General features: G+C 41.5%; 1 protein-coding gene across 24 annotated transcripts in view; it reads left to right on the forward strand.

The window, feature by feature from the left end:
* Positions 1-17,010, forward strand: part of F13A1 (coagulation factor XIII A chain) — a 206,647-nt gene that overhangs the window by 163,715 nt on the left and 25,922 nt on the right. For all 24 annotated transcript variants that reach the window (XM_059853015.1, XM_059853036.1, XM_059853053.1 and 21 more), the window contains 3 exons: positions 2,135-2,386; positions 9,251-9,369; positions 14,983-15,090. In XM_059853015.1, coding sequence (XP_059708998.1) covers positions 2,135-2,386; positions 9,251-9,369; positions 14,983-15,090 — 479 coding nt within the window. The remainder of the gene's footprint in view (positions 1-2,134; positions 2,387-9,250; positions 9,370-14,982; positions 15,091-17,010) is intronic.

The following is a 17,010-nucleotide window of genomic DNA, read 5'->3' on the forward strand; positions in this document are numbered from 1 at the left end:
GGATTTTGAGTTTTCAGGGAAAGTGAGAATACCAGAGGCTTGGTACTTTGCCAAACCTGCTTATGAGGTGTCAGTGGCAGTGGTCCCATAAGGATGTCTTGAAAAGTTTTCATGGCCTCTTTGAGATCCTCTCTGGTTCCTATAGGCAGATTTTCTGGGAAGTGATTCTGCAGTCTCTCCATGTACACGTGGCATACACAGACGTGGTGGTGCAAAGTCTCTGCCAGAGCACAGCTCCTCCTGTCCCCAATAGGCTCCTACACCAACATGCAGCTTCCAGCAAAGACAAGGATGTCAGTTCCTAACCATGTTAAAATAGTAATCTCTTCCCCCTCCCACCTTTCTGAAGGAGGTACAGGAGGTATTTTTAAAAGTAGCACTTGTTAACAGTTTTCAAGGATATCAGTTCAACTGCTTGGTTTGCTCTGCTGCTTTGTTTGCGTGGATTGCTTTTTTTAGAAAAAGATTATGTCAAAACTAGAAGCAAAATATCAACTGTAGAGGCGAGCTGGGTCATGCACAGTTGCACTACAAAGGACAAGAATGTGTTCAGCTCCCAGATCTGTTACCTCTATAGGTTCTTCTCTCTACACTGGCTTTCTTTTGATGGTTTATATTTGAAGTGTCCAGTGCTCTATCTTCTAGTGTTTTCCATTGATTTTGCTCTCTTATTCTATTCCTTTATTCTTCTGTAGGTCTTTTCCTTCCATTGTGTTCCTCACTGATCTGAATGAATTTCATGGGTGACAGCATCCCTGGCCTGCAGGGCAAAGTGGGTTATTTATGTGCATTGAATATCTACAGAATGAAAATTCATGTGCTCAGAATAACCTCTTGGATGAAGCACAGTAGCCCCAGATTTCTCAGAAACACAAATGTCGTGGCAGCTTGCAAGTTTCAGATTTAAAGCTGGAGTTGTCCTTTCCCAAAATGTAGCAGTGTTCAGATCTGCGATTATCTCTACATCGGCAGTATAAAAATAAGCAAGCAAGAAAATGAGTTTAATTTTGAAGTTCTTAAATAGTAAGAATCAAAAATATAGAAGTCTGTCCCTCCGTCTGCCATCATTGCTTTTCATTACCCTATTTTTGAATGAGGCTGACTTTCAGCCTAAAATATGAAATGAAGAGTAGATTTGAGAATGAGATAAAGAACTCATCCTTCTCACAAATGTCTCTTCTTTCTATGCTTCTGGTTGGCTTCCAGATTTAGTTTGGCTCTACCTCAGTCTCAAGGGGTGGAGCCTCACACAGCTTTGAATCCTGGCACTGTACGTGTTTACATGTAGCCTATCCGTCTAGCTGCTTTTAGAGTTGGCGGAGTAAAATAAGCTCCTCTGGGATGTGATTTGTCTTACTATGAGGCAGGCTCTCACGTGAGGTACTTTGGAGGCATGTCATAATTTGGGACCCATTTCTGGCAGAGAGAGTTTGGTGATTCAGCCCCCGTGTGGTGGTTTATAATCTGGGCATCCAGAATTGGTCCCTGAGGAGTGGATGCTCGGAGGGAACTGAGCATTGGGTATCTGCATGTGGACTCATTTGTGTTTCCTCCATCTGTGTGGACTTCACGAAAGAACTCTTGGCCTCTGCTTGGCAGTGCAGTAGTGCAGAGAAGAACAGGGTTCTGCTCTACTAAAAAGCCCCAAAGCTGTGAGGTCTGTGCCCCAGAGGGCACCTGTGTGCTAGCGACAAGGATGGTGGGTGCACCTGAACTGGGGAAGGGGCTCTTGCCTAAACTCCTAAACTTGCCAACAGTCTAGCTGGTGGTGTTGACACCAAGGCAAGGAGTAAGATGGAGTGCAGCTTGCTGCACTAGGATAAACAATGGTGAGCAAGAAAAGCCTGGACAGCCCATTCTCATGCTGGCAGGGCTATCTATGCTCTATCAGTGCTTGAACCAGTGAGACTGGAGCCTGCTGGAGAGAGGTGGGTGGGGGTGTGGGGACAGGCTGCCTGCAGGGAGCTGTTGCAGGTTTTTGTGTGGCTGTGCTGTCAAGTTACCAGGCCCTGTGAGGGGCAACGAGAGGGTAGTTTATTTTTGCCCACTAAAACCTGCCACCTCCATTGAAAATAAAACAAAAGGACAGAGGACTGCTAGAAAATTAAAAAACTGTCTCTACTTCTCTCTCCAGGTCGCTACCCACAGCAAAACAAAGGCACCTACATCCCAATCCTAGTAGGCAGTGCACTAAAACCTGGTCAGTGGGGAGCGAAGATTATCCACAGGGAAAACAACTCCATTCGGCTGTCCATCATGTCCTCTGCCACCTGCATCATTGGCAAGTTTCGCTTTTATGTTGCTGTCTTGACTCCCTACGGCGTCCTTCGGACACGCAGGAATTCAGCGACCGACACCTACATCTTGTTCAATCCCTGGTGCCAGTGTAAGTACCTGCTCAAAGGCTTACACTTTGTGCTGCTGGGCTCATCAGCTTTTGGGTGGGTTGGTCCAGGAATGGGAGCGTGGTACCAAGGAGGTTGGAGACATGTCCGTTTGGGTCTGGAAAGTTTACAGTTACTCTGCAAAAAGTCAAGTCTTTCCAGCTGGGGAATAGCTCTGTGTGAGCAGGGTTCCATGCTGGAAACCAATGGCTTTGTTTTGTCTAAACTCTGCAGTTTTAAGAGCCCAAGCCTGTGTTTGCCAGTTCAGGCTCCATTTCTCACAGTAAACATACCCTAAGGCTTTACTCTGACTTGAATAGGCAGCACTGAGTCTCCAGTGTCCCTGTGTGTGCCTTAACAAGTCAATATAAGCATATTTTTTTCCAGGATTTGGTGTGGGGCAGGATATGGTGGCCTCACATACTCTGTTGTCTCACATTGCTAATTGCCACATTTGGGATTGAACATATGAAGTCAAAATATTGCAGGAATTCAATGGGAGCTGCTGTTCCTGCACAGGTTGGGTGGAGTCAGCTCGCTGTGGCATTACTGGTGGTGCCTTCCGGCTGCTACATGACATTTGCCCTTATAACTTCCCTTTGAGTGGTGACTAATTAGCAACGGTGCCCTCTCTGAGGAACAAAACATTTTGCAAATGAGCCTTTTTTTATAATACAGTGGGTTGAAGAACAATTTTTTTTTTTTTAATCTCCCAGGATCCTTGGAAGAAATCAGGCTTTATGCTGCCAGGGTTGTATTTTACCCAATGAACTCTGTGTCTGGCTTTCAGGAGAGGACAAGGAAGACCGGGGAGGTTTGACTCAGCCTTCTGACAGACTGTAGCACTGTCTTAGCTTCCAACACCTGCAAGGCTCCAAATCACATGTGTTGCAGTATATTTAGGTCACCAGCTAGCTTCAATATTCTCCTGCTACCCTTCCTTCATCTTTCCTTTTTTTTGCCATAGTATTTGCATCAAATAATCCTGTACCAAAGAAGGGCCCTCCTACCAAGTGACAAGTAAGTTTAGCATTATTAGCAGAGCCCATTATTCAGCTGCACTGCTGTCAGTACATGGAATGATTTGTGCTGGGTTCATTACTTGCCCCTAATCCAAGGGAATATAAGCAATGATTAGCTTATGCATTATTTAAGAAGATATAGATTAATGCTGAATAAAGAGGAGTTAGTTAAGTGGGAATGGGAGGGAAGGGCAGGACTGAAGGCCCTGCCACACTGTGAGATACTTCTGAAAGCAGCATAAAGTTCCTCAGAGCAGTGTGCTAACGGTTTGTTCTGGAGGGTGGGCAACAGAAAGAGAGGAAACGTTGCCAAAGCTATGCTCAACTGTGAGCAGACAAAACTTCTCAATGTTTGTTTTGGCATCATCAGACTCACAGCTTCAGTCAGGGAAGGTAGAAAGCTCTTCCTAAAGGTAGAGCACTACTCGGTTTTAGTCCTGGGTGTTCTAACAGCCAGCACAGTGATGCTGCAGTGGCTCAGCAAATCTTTGGAAAGGTGTAAACCCCACGGAAAATCTTCTTAAATTGCCTCAGATTGCCTAGTGATTAGCAGACAACCAGCCGGGGCTGCATGCAGTCATAATGTGGAGAAAAGATGTGATGTGGGGGGGTTTTCTACCCCACTGTGGTGTGACTGGGACCACAGAGGCTGGTGTGAGGTGTTAGTCAGAGGGAAAAAAGGAAAATCGATCCCTACTTCCCACCTTCTTGCCCAGCAACTCAACGTGCAGACTGATCCACCATTATTCATGGTATACAGACACTTTGCTCTCCTGTGCCCTCCCTCCCTCACACCTGAGCTGAATGAGTTCAAAAGCCAGCAAGATTAAAAACCACAACATGGGAGTAAACCCACAGGGAGCACGACATGCAGCAGTTGCCTCCAGTGGCAGGCATCGGTAAGGCTGATGGAAAAAGTCTTCCTTAGGAAAGCAAAAAAGATTTTCTGGGCAGTAAAGACATGTTGTGTGACCCTAGATCCAGGGCAGGCAACTTGGGGACCACATTTCCCTCTGCAGCTTACCATGGCTTCAGGTCCTGTCCCTTGCTGACTACTTTGGTTTTCATTTCCTGCTTGTTTTATTTGGATTTGGATATATCCTCATTTCTCATTCCTCTTTTACTCCTAGGTAGTTTGGGCTAATTGGCTCCTATATCTGTCTTTCCCTCCTCTCCTTTTGTTAGAAAATCAAGGACTATTCCTTCATGCTTTATCCCCTGGCTGGAAAAGATTTTTCAGTGGAATGACAAAAGGGTAGAAAAACTGAGGCAGTTAAAGTGAAGAGAAAACAATAGTTTGAAAATCTTCTAGGCTTGTTTGCTGGTTTAATAGCTAAACAGAAAAGTCTGAGTGAAAAGCCTCATTAAAAAGAGAGAAGACTGATGCCAGGAATGAATGGGGATTGTTATAACAGGGAGAAGAGTGTCGGCTCTAGAGCCTGGTGCAGCTTTCCGACTCATCATCTCGGAGGAGCATCAGTATGTCAGTATGAGCTTTTCTTTAAGACAGAGGCATTTGTGCCCTTTCTTATTACTCCTTTTCTCACTATAGTTCAGTTTTGACATATTTTCCCAGGCAGGGTTGTTTTTTTTGTCACGCTGCTTCAGAAGAAGTTTGAATACTTTACCAGTCAAGCTACAGAGTACTTTGCTTCCAGAATCATCATATGCTTTTATATACTTTAATCCCTTTAGCTATATTTAAGACAGATAACCAAAAATGCTTTAAAGACACAGGGCCAGATTCTCCAAAATTATATACACCAGCCCTAAACATCTGGGAATTCATCTAACTACTGGATTGAGATTTCAGCTACTCAGGTGAAGTTTTAATTACTTAATAAGCAAGGTAAAGTCGGTGAGGAGAGGCAGCATCCTTTCAACAGCCAGATGACATAGCTGGATAAAACAGATGTGCTTTTAGGCATGCAGAGCTCTCTTCAGTTCTGGAACAGAAGATACAAACGGCAAGTAGTTAAGGATAACTTCTTGGAATTTAACTAAACTCTTGGCAATATCAGACTACATGAAAGTGGAGAAGAGCTCCTTTGATCTGGATACTGTGAGCTCTTTCCAAGGAGCTGTGAGCTCTTTCCAAGCAGGTGCTGAGTCCCTACAACTTTCTGCTGGGGAACATTAAGTGCTTATCAGGAAAAGACCTTGTGCTGACTTCTGTGACTCTCTCACAGGTGGCGGTGCATAGTGTAGCTGAGTAAGTTGCAGACCCTGTGGGCTGAGGTGTGAATTTCTCTTACCCAAGCCTCATGCAAGTGGATTACACTTAAGCAATTTAATTGCTTAATATTAATATTGCAACTTTATTGAGTCAGCTGCATATTTCTTCTGCTTAAATGACCTAATACAGTTTGAGGATTTGTAACATGTGGTTGACTCTGGACTCATCTTACATGTTACCAGTCATCCAAATCTGGCCCAATAACATTTTCTTACTTTTATAGGTAAATCTTAAATTTGATTGCTTGTGCCATAGCTTTCAAATGGGCAGAATTCACACAGAGCTTCATCCTCCTGCTACATTAGTGTAGGCAAGTACTAGCACTATTCATGGCAGCATACTGACCTTGATCTTGGGTAGAGTGGTTTTTGTAGATAGCTGCATTTACCTCTTGCAGCTTGGGGTTTGTCACAGCACTGTCCTCTTCCCAACATGAGCCCTGCTGGTTCCAGTGAGGCCCAGCCTCACATTTCTGGATTCCCTCAGGAGCACATTGAAGGGAGGCTGGGAGTTCAGGGCAAGACTGGTGCTTCCACTTCCACCTGTCTGCTGGTGCTGCTGTGCTCAGCTGTCACTGTCTGCATGAAGAAATGGCTTTTCCAGCACCACAGGGCGGCTGTGCCGGGGTTAGGGTCCCTCCCATGCTGGAACTCATTCCTTTTCCCAAATAGAAAGTGTTACTCTGCATTCCTCATGTCTTTAGCAAGGGATTCCTCACCTGCAGTGCTGTCTTCACGTGAAGTGTATTTTTCACCTTCCCCAACTTCAAACAGAGTAGCATAGAAGCTAATTTGCTTCTTTGTAGCATTGCTGGTGTCTCAGTAAATTCCCAGGATAAAAGAAGTGAGTAAAAAAACCTCTGAACTGCTAGAGAAAAAGAACAAACAAACCCAGCACATTTCTGTGGAATTCTTCTGTTTGTCAGATGTGAGCCTCCACTTGCACAAAATAATTAGGAGTTGCATTATGTAGAGCATGCTTAGCATCAAAGTAGTCACAAATGCCTCATATTTTTTTTCTAAACAGTCTCAAGGGCAGTGAAATCTGTCAAAAATCAAAGCAGCTGGCTTCCCTATAAAACACAAAAGACCTTTTTACCTTATCAAAACCACAAATATTTAAAACAATCGACAGAGAAGTTAATCAATTTTCATCTGATTTAGCAAAGATCATGCAGTCTCAAAATAACATAAGCATCTCAATTGATACCAGCAAGATCAATGTTGATATTTTTAATCCCCAGAAGAAAACAACAGCTGTCAAGAAGGCATATGCACACACTTCACTGAATGTGTAACTGCACAGAAGAAGGTGTGAATTCTCCTTCTTTAAATGAACTCTATGTACTGATTGTATGAACAGAATTTAATAAAATCCAGTGCTCAGTGAGAGAATGCAGACAATCATTCAATGAGCAAATCAGGCAAATCCAGCCTACTGAAACAGAGCCTACATGATCTGTGACACCTACCATACTTTTAATGGGATGTTATACAGAACTTGTTGGACCACAAAAGAGTCATGTAATATAGTTTCACAAGTATATGAGAGTCCCTGCTTGCAGAGATGGCTGCAGCCTTTTCATGCACTGTCAAGTTTGAACACTCTCTTTCACCTCGTAGCCTCTGAATATAGTAAACCTATGATCATCCACTTTGTACCCGGCTGCAGATTTTCACTACCCTAGGTCATGGGTAGTGAAAAGCTTACAAACTTCTTAATGGCCCTGCCTTTAGAAGGCAGGTGAATAGCACCCTGCTGAATAACAAGAGTGGGTCTCAGACCTGTCTACTTTAGATAAAACTCCATGGAACCTGCTGTTCCTCTGCTTGCTCCAAGTTGTACTTAGCATCAGGGACTGTACAGCAAGTGCCATAAAGCATAACAGCAAGCACTGGTCTCCTCAAATGCAATACAGTCTCCTTGTATTTAACCCCTGCTTCTCTACCATCCTTTGCAGACCAATGTGGAGGTCATTATATTACATATCTAGGCATAATCCTTTATGTGTGTATATATATAGACATAGAAATAGAAAAATATCTTGAGGAAAAACAAAACTTTCACAAGGTCAGGTGTGTATATTGGCAAAGCCTTTCATCCAGCTGAGGCCAACGTGAGCCTTGCCAAATTTTTTTTTTTAATTTTAAAATGTCTTTTATTTTTTAAATTTTCTAATTATTATTATTATATTTTAAAATGGTTTCTTGTTTTTAATTTTTAATTATTTTTAATGTTTTAATTTTGTCTTTTTTATTTTTAAATTACTTTTTATTTTAAAAAATTTTTAATTTCTTAATTTTTAAAATTTTATTTTCATTCTTTTAAAATTTTTTGTTTAATTTTTAAATTTTTAAATTTTTTTTTTTATTTTATTCATTTTAATTTTTAATTTTCTTTTTTTCATTAAAAATTTTTTTTTTTTTTTGGTGGGCTCAAGTTATAGCTTGAGATTCATGGAGAAATGAAGAAGCTTTTGAGGATGAGGTTTACAAGAAAGTGCAAATCTGATTTGCATTTCAGCAAAACACAACAAATCAATAGGCTTTTAAAAGTTAAATTATCCTCTAGTAATTTGTAATAGGGTGCTGAAGAAATCTACTATGACAGTAGTGAGTGTAGATTTGTACTTGCTCATATCAAACTGTTGGAAATTCCCTTTAATTTGATATCTGGAACCACAGTACTGATTTCCTCAAATTAATTAATTTCCGTGCTATTAAATGTTGACGTGTACCCTTTAGTCTCAAAATACAAGCATTGGTACAGGAAAGAAATCTTCAACTATTCTAGAATCTCAGCATCACAGCCTGCTTCATACTTACCTGTGAACACCTGAATGGTTTCCTATCATTCAGGGGTCCTTATGAACATTAATAATGAGTTATTTACATATGCAAATCATATTTGCAAGTCAAGTGTGTATGCATATGCTCTTCATTTTTGATATAAGTCCAGTCTAGAATGTATCTTTTTATATGTTTTGATAAAGATCTCATGCAATTACTTCTAGTTCTCACTTAGACACTTGTGAATATGAATCTCTCCTCATATTACCTGGTCAGTCGAGCTATGTGTGGAAGGGATACTCCAGTCAATAACTAATGCACAGAAAAAGCAATCAAGCCTTTCTCTTAATATGTTATAAAAATTGTACTCCATTTTTTTAATGCACTACAGATTTTTCTTTAGATCTCTTGACCTGAGCTGTTTTCCATTAACATTAATAGGTTTGAAATTGTTCTTTGATCTGTTTGTGTAGATGCAGAATTGCATCATGGTGCTCCAACTTTTAAATTAGTTGTACACACTAATCATAAAATTCTTGATGAGATGTGACATTTTAATCATGCTTTACAGATCCTGAGAAAACTGGCAGGAGTTGCCAGCACTTTTCCATCTTGCATGTTTTTAAGTTATATATCATATTCCTAACTAAGATGACCACCTCCTGATCCTTGAACTCCGTTGAAGCAAGTAATGCTTTGTTTGATGCAAGAGGGGTACTTTTCACCAAAGATCAATGTATTATATGCTAAGATGTTTTGTCTGTCCTATGTGAAAATTAGGCACTTGTACTAATATTTATTTTTGGTAAACTAATGCAGTGGATGCTGTGTACCTGGATGATGAGAAAGAAAGGGAAGAATATGTCCTGAATGATGTTGGTATTGTATTCCATGGAAACGTCGAAGATGTAAAATCAAGAAGCTGGAGTTACGGGCAGGTGAGCTGTTTAGATCTTCTGTGGATGCTCCCAGTAGGACAGCAAATGAGTTTAATTGACACCAGACTGTGGTTGAGACTGTGGGCTCTGGAATGCATTATTGGTTTCTGCTTCAGAAAGATAAGGGGTATCATTTTAAAATTGCATGAAGTGGATATATGCCTAATCCAGAAAAGCAATACTATAATAGCTGATATTTAAAGACCTTGTTTCAGGGGCATATTTCAGATACTAAGAGGCTGCCTGTTGGAAGTTAGAATCATTAGCTGAGGTTTCCACGGGGCAGAGGTATTTCTGCTGCTGCATTATTGCTGCTTCAGGATCAAATCAATTTATGAAAGGTAGAGTTCTTTTTTTCATTTTTTGACGACATGTTGTATTGCTTTTTGACTTTTCTTTTTAGCTTTAGCAACTTGGTGGAAATAATTCTGTTCTTCTTGGGGATCAGATAGTCACAAGGTTCCCATGACAAAGTAGTGTTTAATTCCAAAATTTTAAATTCTGGGGGGATCTCTCTCTTTTCCGCCTGGGCTTGATATCTTCAGTCTCCAGTGGTCTCTTGCAGTCTGGGGAAGACCCTCCACTAGGCTGGAGTGGGGTATTTGTGTGCCTTCAATAACATAGAATCATAGAATAATTTGAGTTGGAAGGGATTTTTAAAGATCATCTGTTTCCACTACCCCACCATAGACACAAACCCCTTCCGTGAGACCAGGTGCTCAGATTCCTGTCCAGCCTGGTCTGGAACACTTCCAGGGATGGACCATCCACAGCTTCTCTGGGTGGTCTGTTCCAGCAATTTACCACCATCATTGAAAAAAACTACTCCTTTATAAGTAATCTAAACCAACCCTCTTTTAGTTTAAAACCCCTACCCCTTGTTTCAGACTTTTTACTTGCCTATTTTACCTCAACTTTCTCTGGGTAAGAGCTACCCAGCCTAAAAATCCCTACAGGATGGAAGAATTAATTTGTTTTGTTAGAATGGGAAAAAGGCATTGCCAACCAGAACTGAAATGATAGCAAAGCTATAACCCTAGCTGTCACTCAGAGGGGCTCCAATAGACAGATACTGGACATAGGGAATTTGTCTCATCTCATCTGTTGATTTTCACAACAGCACAATTAAGAAGGTGTTTCCTTACTACTGTGGTGATGGATCCATTCAGTTTTTGTGGTACCTCCCTAGCACAGCCTTGCAGAAGGGTCCTTACATCTTGCATTCTCTCCCTCAGCTAAATACCACCTCAAAGCTTGAGCAGGATAGATTGCCAATGTGCTTGCCCTGGAGAGCTCTTTGAACTCACATCTCTCTTTTTTCCTAATTTAAAGGTTCAATTTCATTTTTTTCTTCCTGTGGCAGCACTGCATTAGGGAGTTCCTGCCTCTGCACCATTCCTTTGGTTGTGTCAGTGCCGTTGTTTGCAGGGTCTGACTGGTTTCCTGACTGAGACAAAAACAACGCATAAATAAGGAGCGGGGAAGAAATTCCATAAACTGCTGGTGCCTCTGATATAAGAGATGTGGAACCAGATCCTGAGGCCAAAGCTGGGCTTGTATGTAAGCTGACCAAAAATGCCCCCTCCTGGCCCTTCTTTCCCCCTGCAAGCACTTGTGCAGCCATGCAGTGACTCAGACTGGAGAGCTGATCTAGCTGAATAAGCATCCCGTTGATTTTTTTTCCCCCCTGGGTAATTTCTTGGGTTTGCTCTATTCCTAGTTTTGGGATTCACTCCGTAACAGATGTAGGGGGGAGGGAGAGAGGGGAATAAGCAGCTGGAGGTGGAAGATACTGCTTAAACCAGATGCTGGATTTATGTCCTAAGATGCTAAATTTATGGCCTATGGTGGCTTGGCCTGAGGTGTTTATATTCTGGAATTCTGGCATCTTCCTGACACAAATACCAGCCTTCCTTGAGAAACTGCATTATTTATTTGGTATTGCTTGGAGGTAGTTCTGCCTGGGAGGTTAGGGCCATTCCATAGTCCTTTGTCATGTACTTTGGAAATGGAAATTCCTGTGTTGGTTGAAATCAGGGGACCTGATTTTCACCCCGTGCTGTGGTGCATCTTTTGCTATTGGTTGCCCATGTGAAAGCTGAGTGTGGCAGATGCATCTCAACAGGCCCAAGCCAAGAGCTTTAATGGAATTACTAATTTTGTAGGGGTTTAACAGACATGTCAGTCTGCAAATGAACAGAAAAATATTCTTCTGGTTCCTTTGCTTTCAGTGAAAGGGAGGAGAGAGTGTTCCTGATCTTACCCTGTCCATTACAACCATTAAAGACACATTTTTGGCAAGCCTAGATGTTAAAAACAGCAGCATTTCTTTGAGTAAGAGCACTAGCAGAAAGGCCTATATATATCATACAATTATGCTTTTTATATTTATGATATGTAGCCCTTTACAACATGTAAGTAAAAAAGCACAAGGCGACACAGAGTCATAGAGGTGAAAGGTACATGGTCACATACAAAAATGCAGATAGAATAGTGTATGGTAATGTTCTTGAGCTAAAAAATTACTTAGGGCAATGACAGCTGGAAACTTTAACTCGGGTTGCAAATTGAAAAGGAGCATAGAGTTCAAAACTGGTTGGAGATGGTTTTCAAATCTGCTATCTGTAATTAAAAGCATCAACACGAGAGAAGAAAAGGCAAGAAACGTGTACAGAGGAAGATAAAAAAACAGAACAGTTAAAACATGGCTGCAATGAATGAGGATGGAGGTGTTCCTTGTAACATGACTGTGATCCCTCCTCAGAAACTGTAAAAGGCAGTCACTCGGAAAATTCCATGGAGGATCCAGAGGAAATTTGTCTTTGGAAGAAGTCTAGGCACATAGGAATTGTCTAGCTGAAAAATGTCAGAAGTGGGATGCTATATTGATCATTTAATGTTGATTTTTGGTTTTGTGAGAAAAAGGAAATAAAACAGGTGAGCATAGAGTTCTGTTGCCATTGTGGCTTCTCTCAAGTCCACACATTGATCTGCTTGAGCTTGGAAACCCACGGTGCCCGTGTAATTCTACAGCACATGCATTTGGTCAGGTCAGACCACAGGCAACCTGAGATCACATCTGCCTGCCACTGACTGTGAGAAACACAGCCTCAAGTCAACCAGTGCAAAAAGGGATACAGCCTCTCTTACTTTGGTTTAAATGGAAGGTCATCTATTGGAAACAGTTTAACATGCAGGTAGATGCCCATGATAGCTATGTGCGCTGCTCTGAAACACAAGGCACATCTGTGTGCACTTCACCTGGGTGTTTTCTCGTGCCTTATTTTCCACCTGCATTTTTTCCCCAGGTGGGTTTACCAAAGTTCTTTGCTCCTGAAATAGGTTTATTTTCGATTCAGCTTCAATGGAACAGACAGGGACTGTACCTGAATCAGGTTCACCCAACTGTCCTAGCTGCCCTGCCTACTACTTCTCTGGTTCCTCTGATATTTCAGAGATGTTCAGCCCTATAACTGCTATTTTTCTATTCCACTTCCCTCTAGGTAGGATTTTCTTGCCAAGAATGAGAGCAGAAAACTGATTTAGGTTTGATTAATTATTTTTTAAATTCCTTAATAGTCAAGAAGGGCAAAACTGGCCTTAGCATTAAGGCTACTCTGCATCCTACACTACTGCAAAAGTGTAAGCCAGGTAGCCCTTGCAGCCTGTTCATTCTTCCCTGTTGATCCAGTTATTTCACTAGCCTTCATGTCACTTTGTAAATGCCAAGATGTAAGGCAACAACCCTGATAGCTATTTATTTCCTCTTTATTCTTTCTGTATGTACTGGCAAGATTGACAGTGTCTCATAAACTGTAGATGAGAAAAGTTTAATTTGCAGGGTAAACCTCTTACTGATCTAACCCAGGCCTGAGTAATGGAAGTGCAGATAGCAGATTTTGATCCTGGTAAAAGATTGTTGAGCCAGACTAGAAGAAAAGTGAATTTGAGCCAGGAATGACTCTGCAAGGGCCCAGAGTTTACATTTTCTGTTGTGAGGATTCTCCTTGGGAAAGAGGTTCTCTACAGCACAGTTATTGACCCGACATTATTTGCATCACATCCCAGCAGAGAGGACTGGGATGTGCAATTATTCAGCTTCCCAGTAATGACAAAATACTAGTAGCAGGTCTCTGAGAAACACTGATCCTTTTTTCCCTATTCCCAAACACCCTTAATTCAGTTTTGCTCAGACTATAAAGTGATCATTAGCAAATACCTGTTCCAGAGAAAGTAATTCAGTGCAAGTGTGGGTGAAAATAAGAGAGATGTGCTGCCTTGGAGGATGCTTGCTGAAAAGGCTCTGTATGGCAGTGGTACCCTCAAGGCAGAAACAAAGGACTTCCGCTGGCCAGAAAATGGCTGAAGATGGTGACACACGATGGTGCTTCCTCTTTCTTGGCTTATGCCAGAGCTCAGTGTCTAGGATGTCACTTCTATCCCTCCCATCTTCCTTGCTGTATCAGCAGCAGTCTTTACTCTTTGGGGCTTCCTTTTCAGCTCCCTGACCTCACTCTTCATTCTCTTCTCTCCAGACTGCCAAAGCAGCAGTTTGATCTGGGGTCTTTCTCACTTTCTTCGGGAGGTAAAATTCAGGATGGCCTTATCTGCCAAGGAGCCCTAAGCCAGGCTGTAGAGAGTTAGGAAATCAATCTAGCTCTAGTAGCAGCTTGAGAGCAAAAATCCTATTAGCATGAATCATATCTTTCAGGATGCAAGCATAGAACATAAAACCTAACACCATGGAGTTTCTGTCACAGCCTTGAATGTTAATATAAGTTTTTTTTTTATTATTGTGCATTTCCCTGTCTGTTGCCATTTTCCAGGGGACAGAGGTATTTTCCTTTGCTATGCAGTTTCTCCTAAGGAAAATGAAATACATAGCAGGGCAAGTTCTGTGACAAATGGTTTCTGGTCTATTTAGACACCTCTGCCCTCAATTCATTCTTGTGCTTGTTCATGCTAGATTGAAAAAAATGTACCTTTTCACTCTATTTTTGAAGAAGACTGCTTTAGGTCACTTGGTATTTTTGATGTCTAAATTTTTCAGACCAGGATTAATCTATATAACAAGCTTTTGGCTTGTCAATTTTAAACAGATTTTAAAAATAACTTTGAAATATAAGTGTCTTCAAATTACAACTGGCAAACCACTTATTGTTCAAGTTCTCAGCAATGCACTGGCTGTGTCAGAGAAGCCCTGGAATTAGCAGGTCTGGAATCTGTGAAGGACATAAAGTCCTTTGCAAGTAGACAAGCTTCTTGTAGTTATTATTATATACCCTCCTATTATATACTTGTTAGCACTTAAAATTTCATGTCCTGTCACAAAGTCTGTGTTGTCATTTCAACCTTCTGGAAACTGGACTGAGATTGAGTTGAATATTACACTCTCTTCCCTCACAGACTCTCACATTTTTTTTTTTTCCCACACATGGGTGATTATTCCAGAAGAAAATTTCTGTTGTTAAACACAGGGCTTTGATGTGACCAGCTGATTTTGAAACTGATCAGCAATTACAACAACAGGGAAAAAGATCTTTGCCTGTTCTTTCCAGAAAAAAAAGTGAGTCAATTTTTCCCCTGTGTCCCTTTTTATTTTCTTTTATCTAGTTTGAAGAAAACGTTCTGGATGCTTGCCTGTTCCTGATGGACAAGGCAGAACTGGAGCTCTCTGGTCGTGGAAACCCAATCAAAATCTGCCGTGTTGCCTCAGCAGTGGTATGTAATGGATGCCCAATATGTGTCAGAAAGGACCCATAAATCAAAGCTGGGCTGATTTAACTGGCCCTCTTGCTCTGACATGCTCTCTACAACACACAACAGATCGGTTGTCCATTCTGACAATTGTCCATTCTGGGGTCTGACATTTTATTTGTCTTGACTAAGGTTCAAGCAACTGCTGTTGGCTAATTGCCTATTCTTGAGAATTGTGCCTCACTGGTGGGAAAGCCACTATTAGACATTGCACTCCAGGCATAAGTGCTTGTTATGTGAAAATGTGCTCATTTTCCAGTAGCTAGTATAATTGAGAAAGCAGTTTCTGCTATGGATAATACAGCGGCGTGATGGGTGGAGTTTTGGATGGGGAGCTGAGGAACTTTATGTGGACTCCAGCACTAACCTCAATGGATTCTTAGAACACTGCAATGGTGCATGTCGCTGTGTCTGATCCAAGCCCCAAAAATAACTGAGGAGGCTATCCAGACCTCCATTCTTTCCAGTTGCCAGGCACCAGGAATCATGCTATGGGTGCAAGAGCTGTCCTATCCCTAATATTCAAGATGCTAGACTCATCCAGGTTGTGGAAGACAGAGGCTGAGTCCTCTCTTTTGCCTTATTAGAGGTCTGAACTGGTGCTTTCTGCTTCCCAGAATAATACTCTAGTCACTGGACTAGAGTAATTAGATGTTCTCCTGAGCCAGCTACTAAAATAGACTGTCCGCAAAACATGGCTGCTGGAGACAGATGATTTTTTAACCCATTTTTTATAGAATTTGCCCAGACTTTAAGAAAATGAGCTCTTTGTCTTAGAAGACATTGAAGTGGAATCTCCAGCCTCTCAATCTTGCACGTTAAATAGAATAGCTTCAGCAAGAAGTATTGAGAACGCCTCTACTTCTCTTTGTCTTTTAACATTTTGGTTAGTTCTTTCACCCCAGACATTAGAAATATAGCTTTGGACCTTTGGATAGAAGAAAGAATCAAATATGGTTTCCTCATCCCTGAGCTAGTAGATGCAAAAGTCCCTCATGTAAGGACTGTGAAAGTCCTCAGGACAGAACTGAGCAAACTTTATGAATCCAAATAAGGCTTGGATATTAGTTGGGTTTTGAGCTACTCAACATTTTAGATAAATGGAGGAGTTCACCATTGGAAATCCAGGACTCAATAGACTTTAGGGCTAATCTGCAGATTTGGGCCATAACTGGGTAGGGGGTTTGGTCATTGAAATCTGGACCTGAGTAAGAAGTGGGCAAGAGGTGCTGAAATCCCACCTGTGTTACTTAAACTCATTCTTGCTTGAGTTGAAATGTGGTAGAGTTGAGCTTGTCTGAAGATATGCACCCCGCATGCTGGAATCCTTTTGAGGCTTTCTGGCACAGCAGAGCAGATAGAGTCCCTCTCCTCTTCCACTCATTACAGTCAGAGTAGAGAGTGAAGATCATCATGGTTGTCCTGTCCTTGAAGTGATTCTTTTCTTGGCGTGTTTCCTACACCGGTGAGATGGGCACAACCTCTTAACCCGTTGGTTATGACTCTGAATACTTATATCAGTTCAGTCCTAGAGTTCACAGGAAGTCGATTTTCTAATTATAAAAGAGTAGTTAATGCAGCCAAAAGCTTTTAAATGAGAATTGGGATTTATTTGGCTGGCATGTAGCTGTTCCACATTAGCATAACTAAAAGGTACAGCGTGAATGAGCTTTTTGCACAGCCTCAACTGGTTTGGTTCAAATTGCAGCTAGGAGACGTATTGCTCGTTAATGCCAATCAGTACAGCCATTAGTCAGCAAAACTCTTTGCTTTGTATAATGTTACTAGAGGAAAATTTACACAGCAAATTCCTTCTTGTTTTCATGTGGGCCAGACCAAAGAAATCAGTTTCTACTCTGAAAATAACAGTAGTCTGCTTCTCCT

Source organism: Haemorhous mexicanus, chromosome 1, assembly GCF_027477595.1.
Source record: "Haemorhous mexicanus isolate bHaeMex1 chromosome 1, bHaeMex1.pri, whole genome shotgun sequence".
Taxonomy (NCBI): Eukaryota; Metazoa; Chordata; class Aves; order Passeriformes; family Fringillidae; genus Haemorhous; species Haemorhous mexicanus.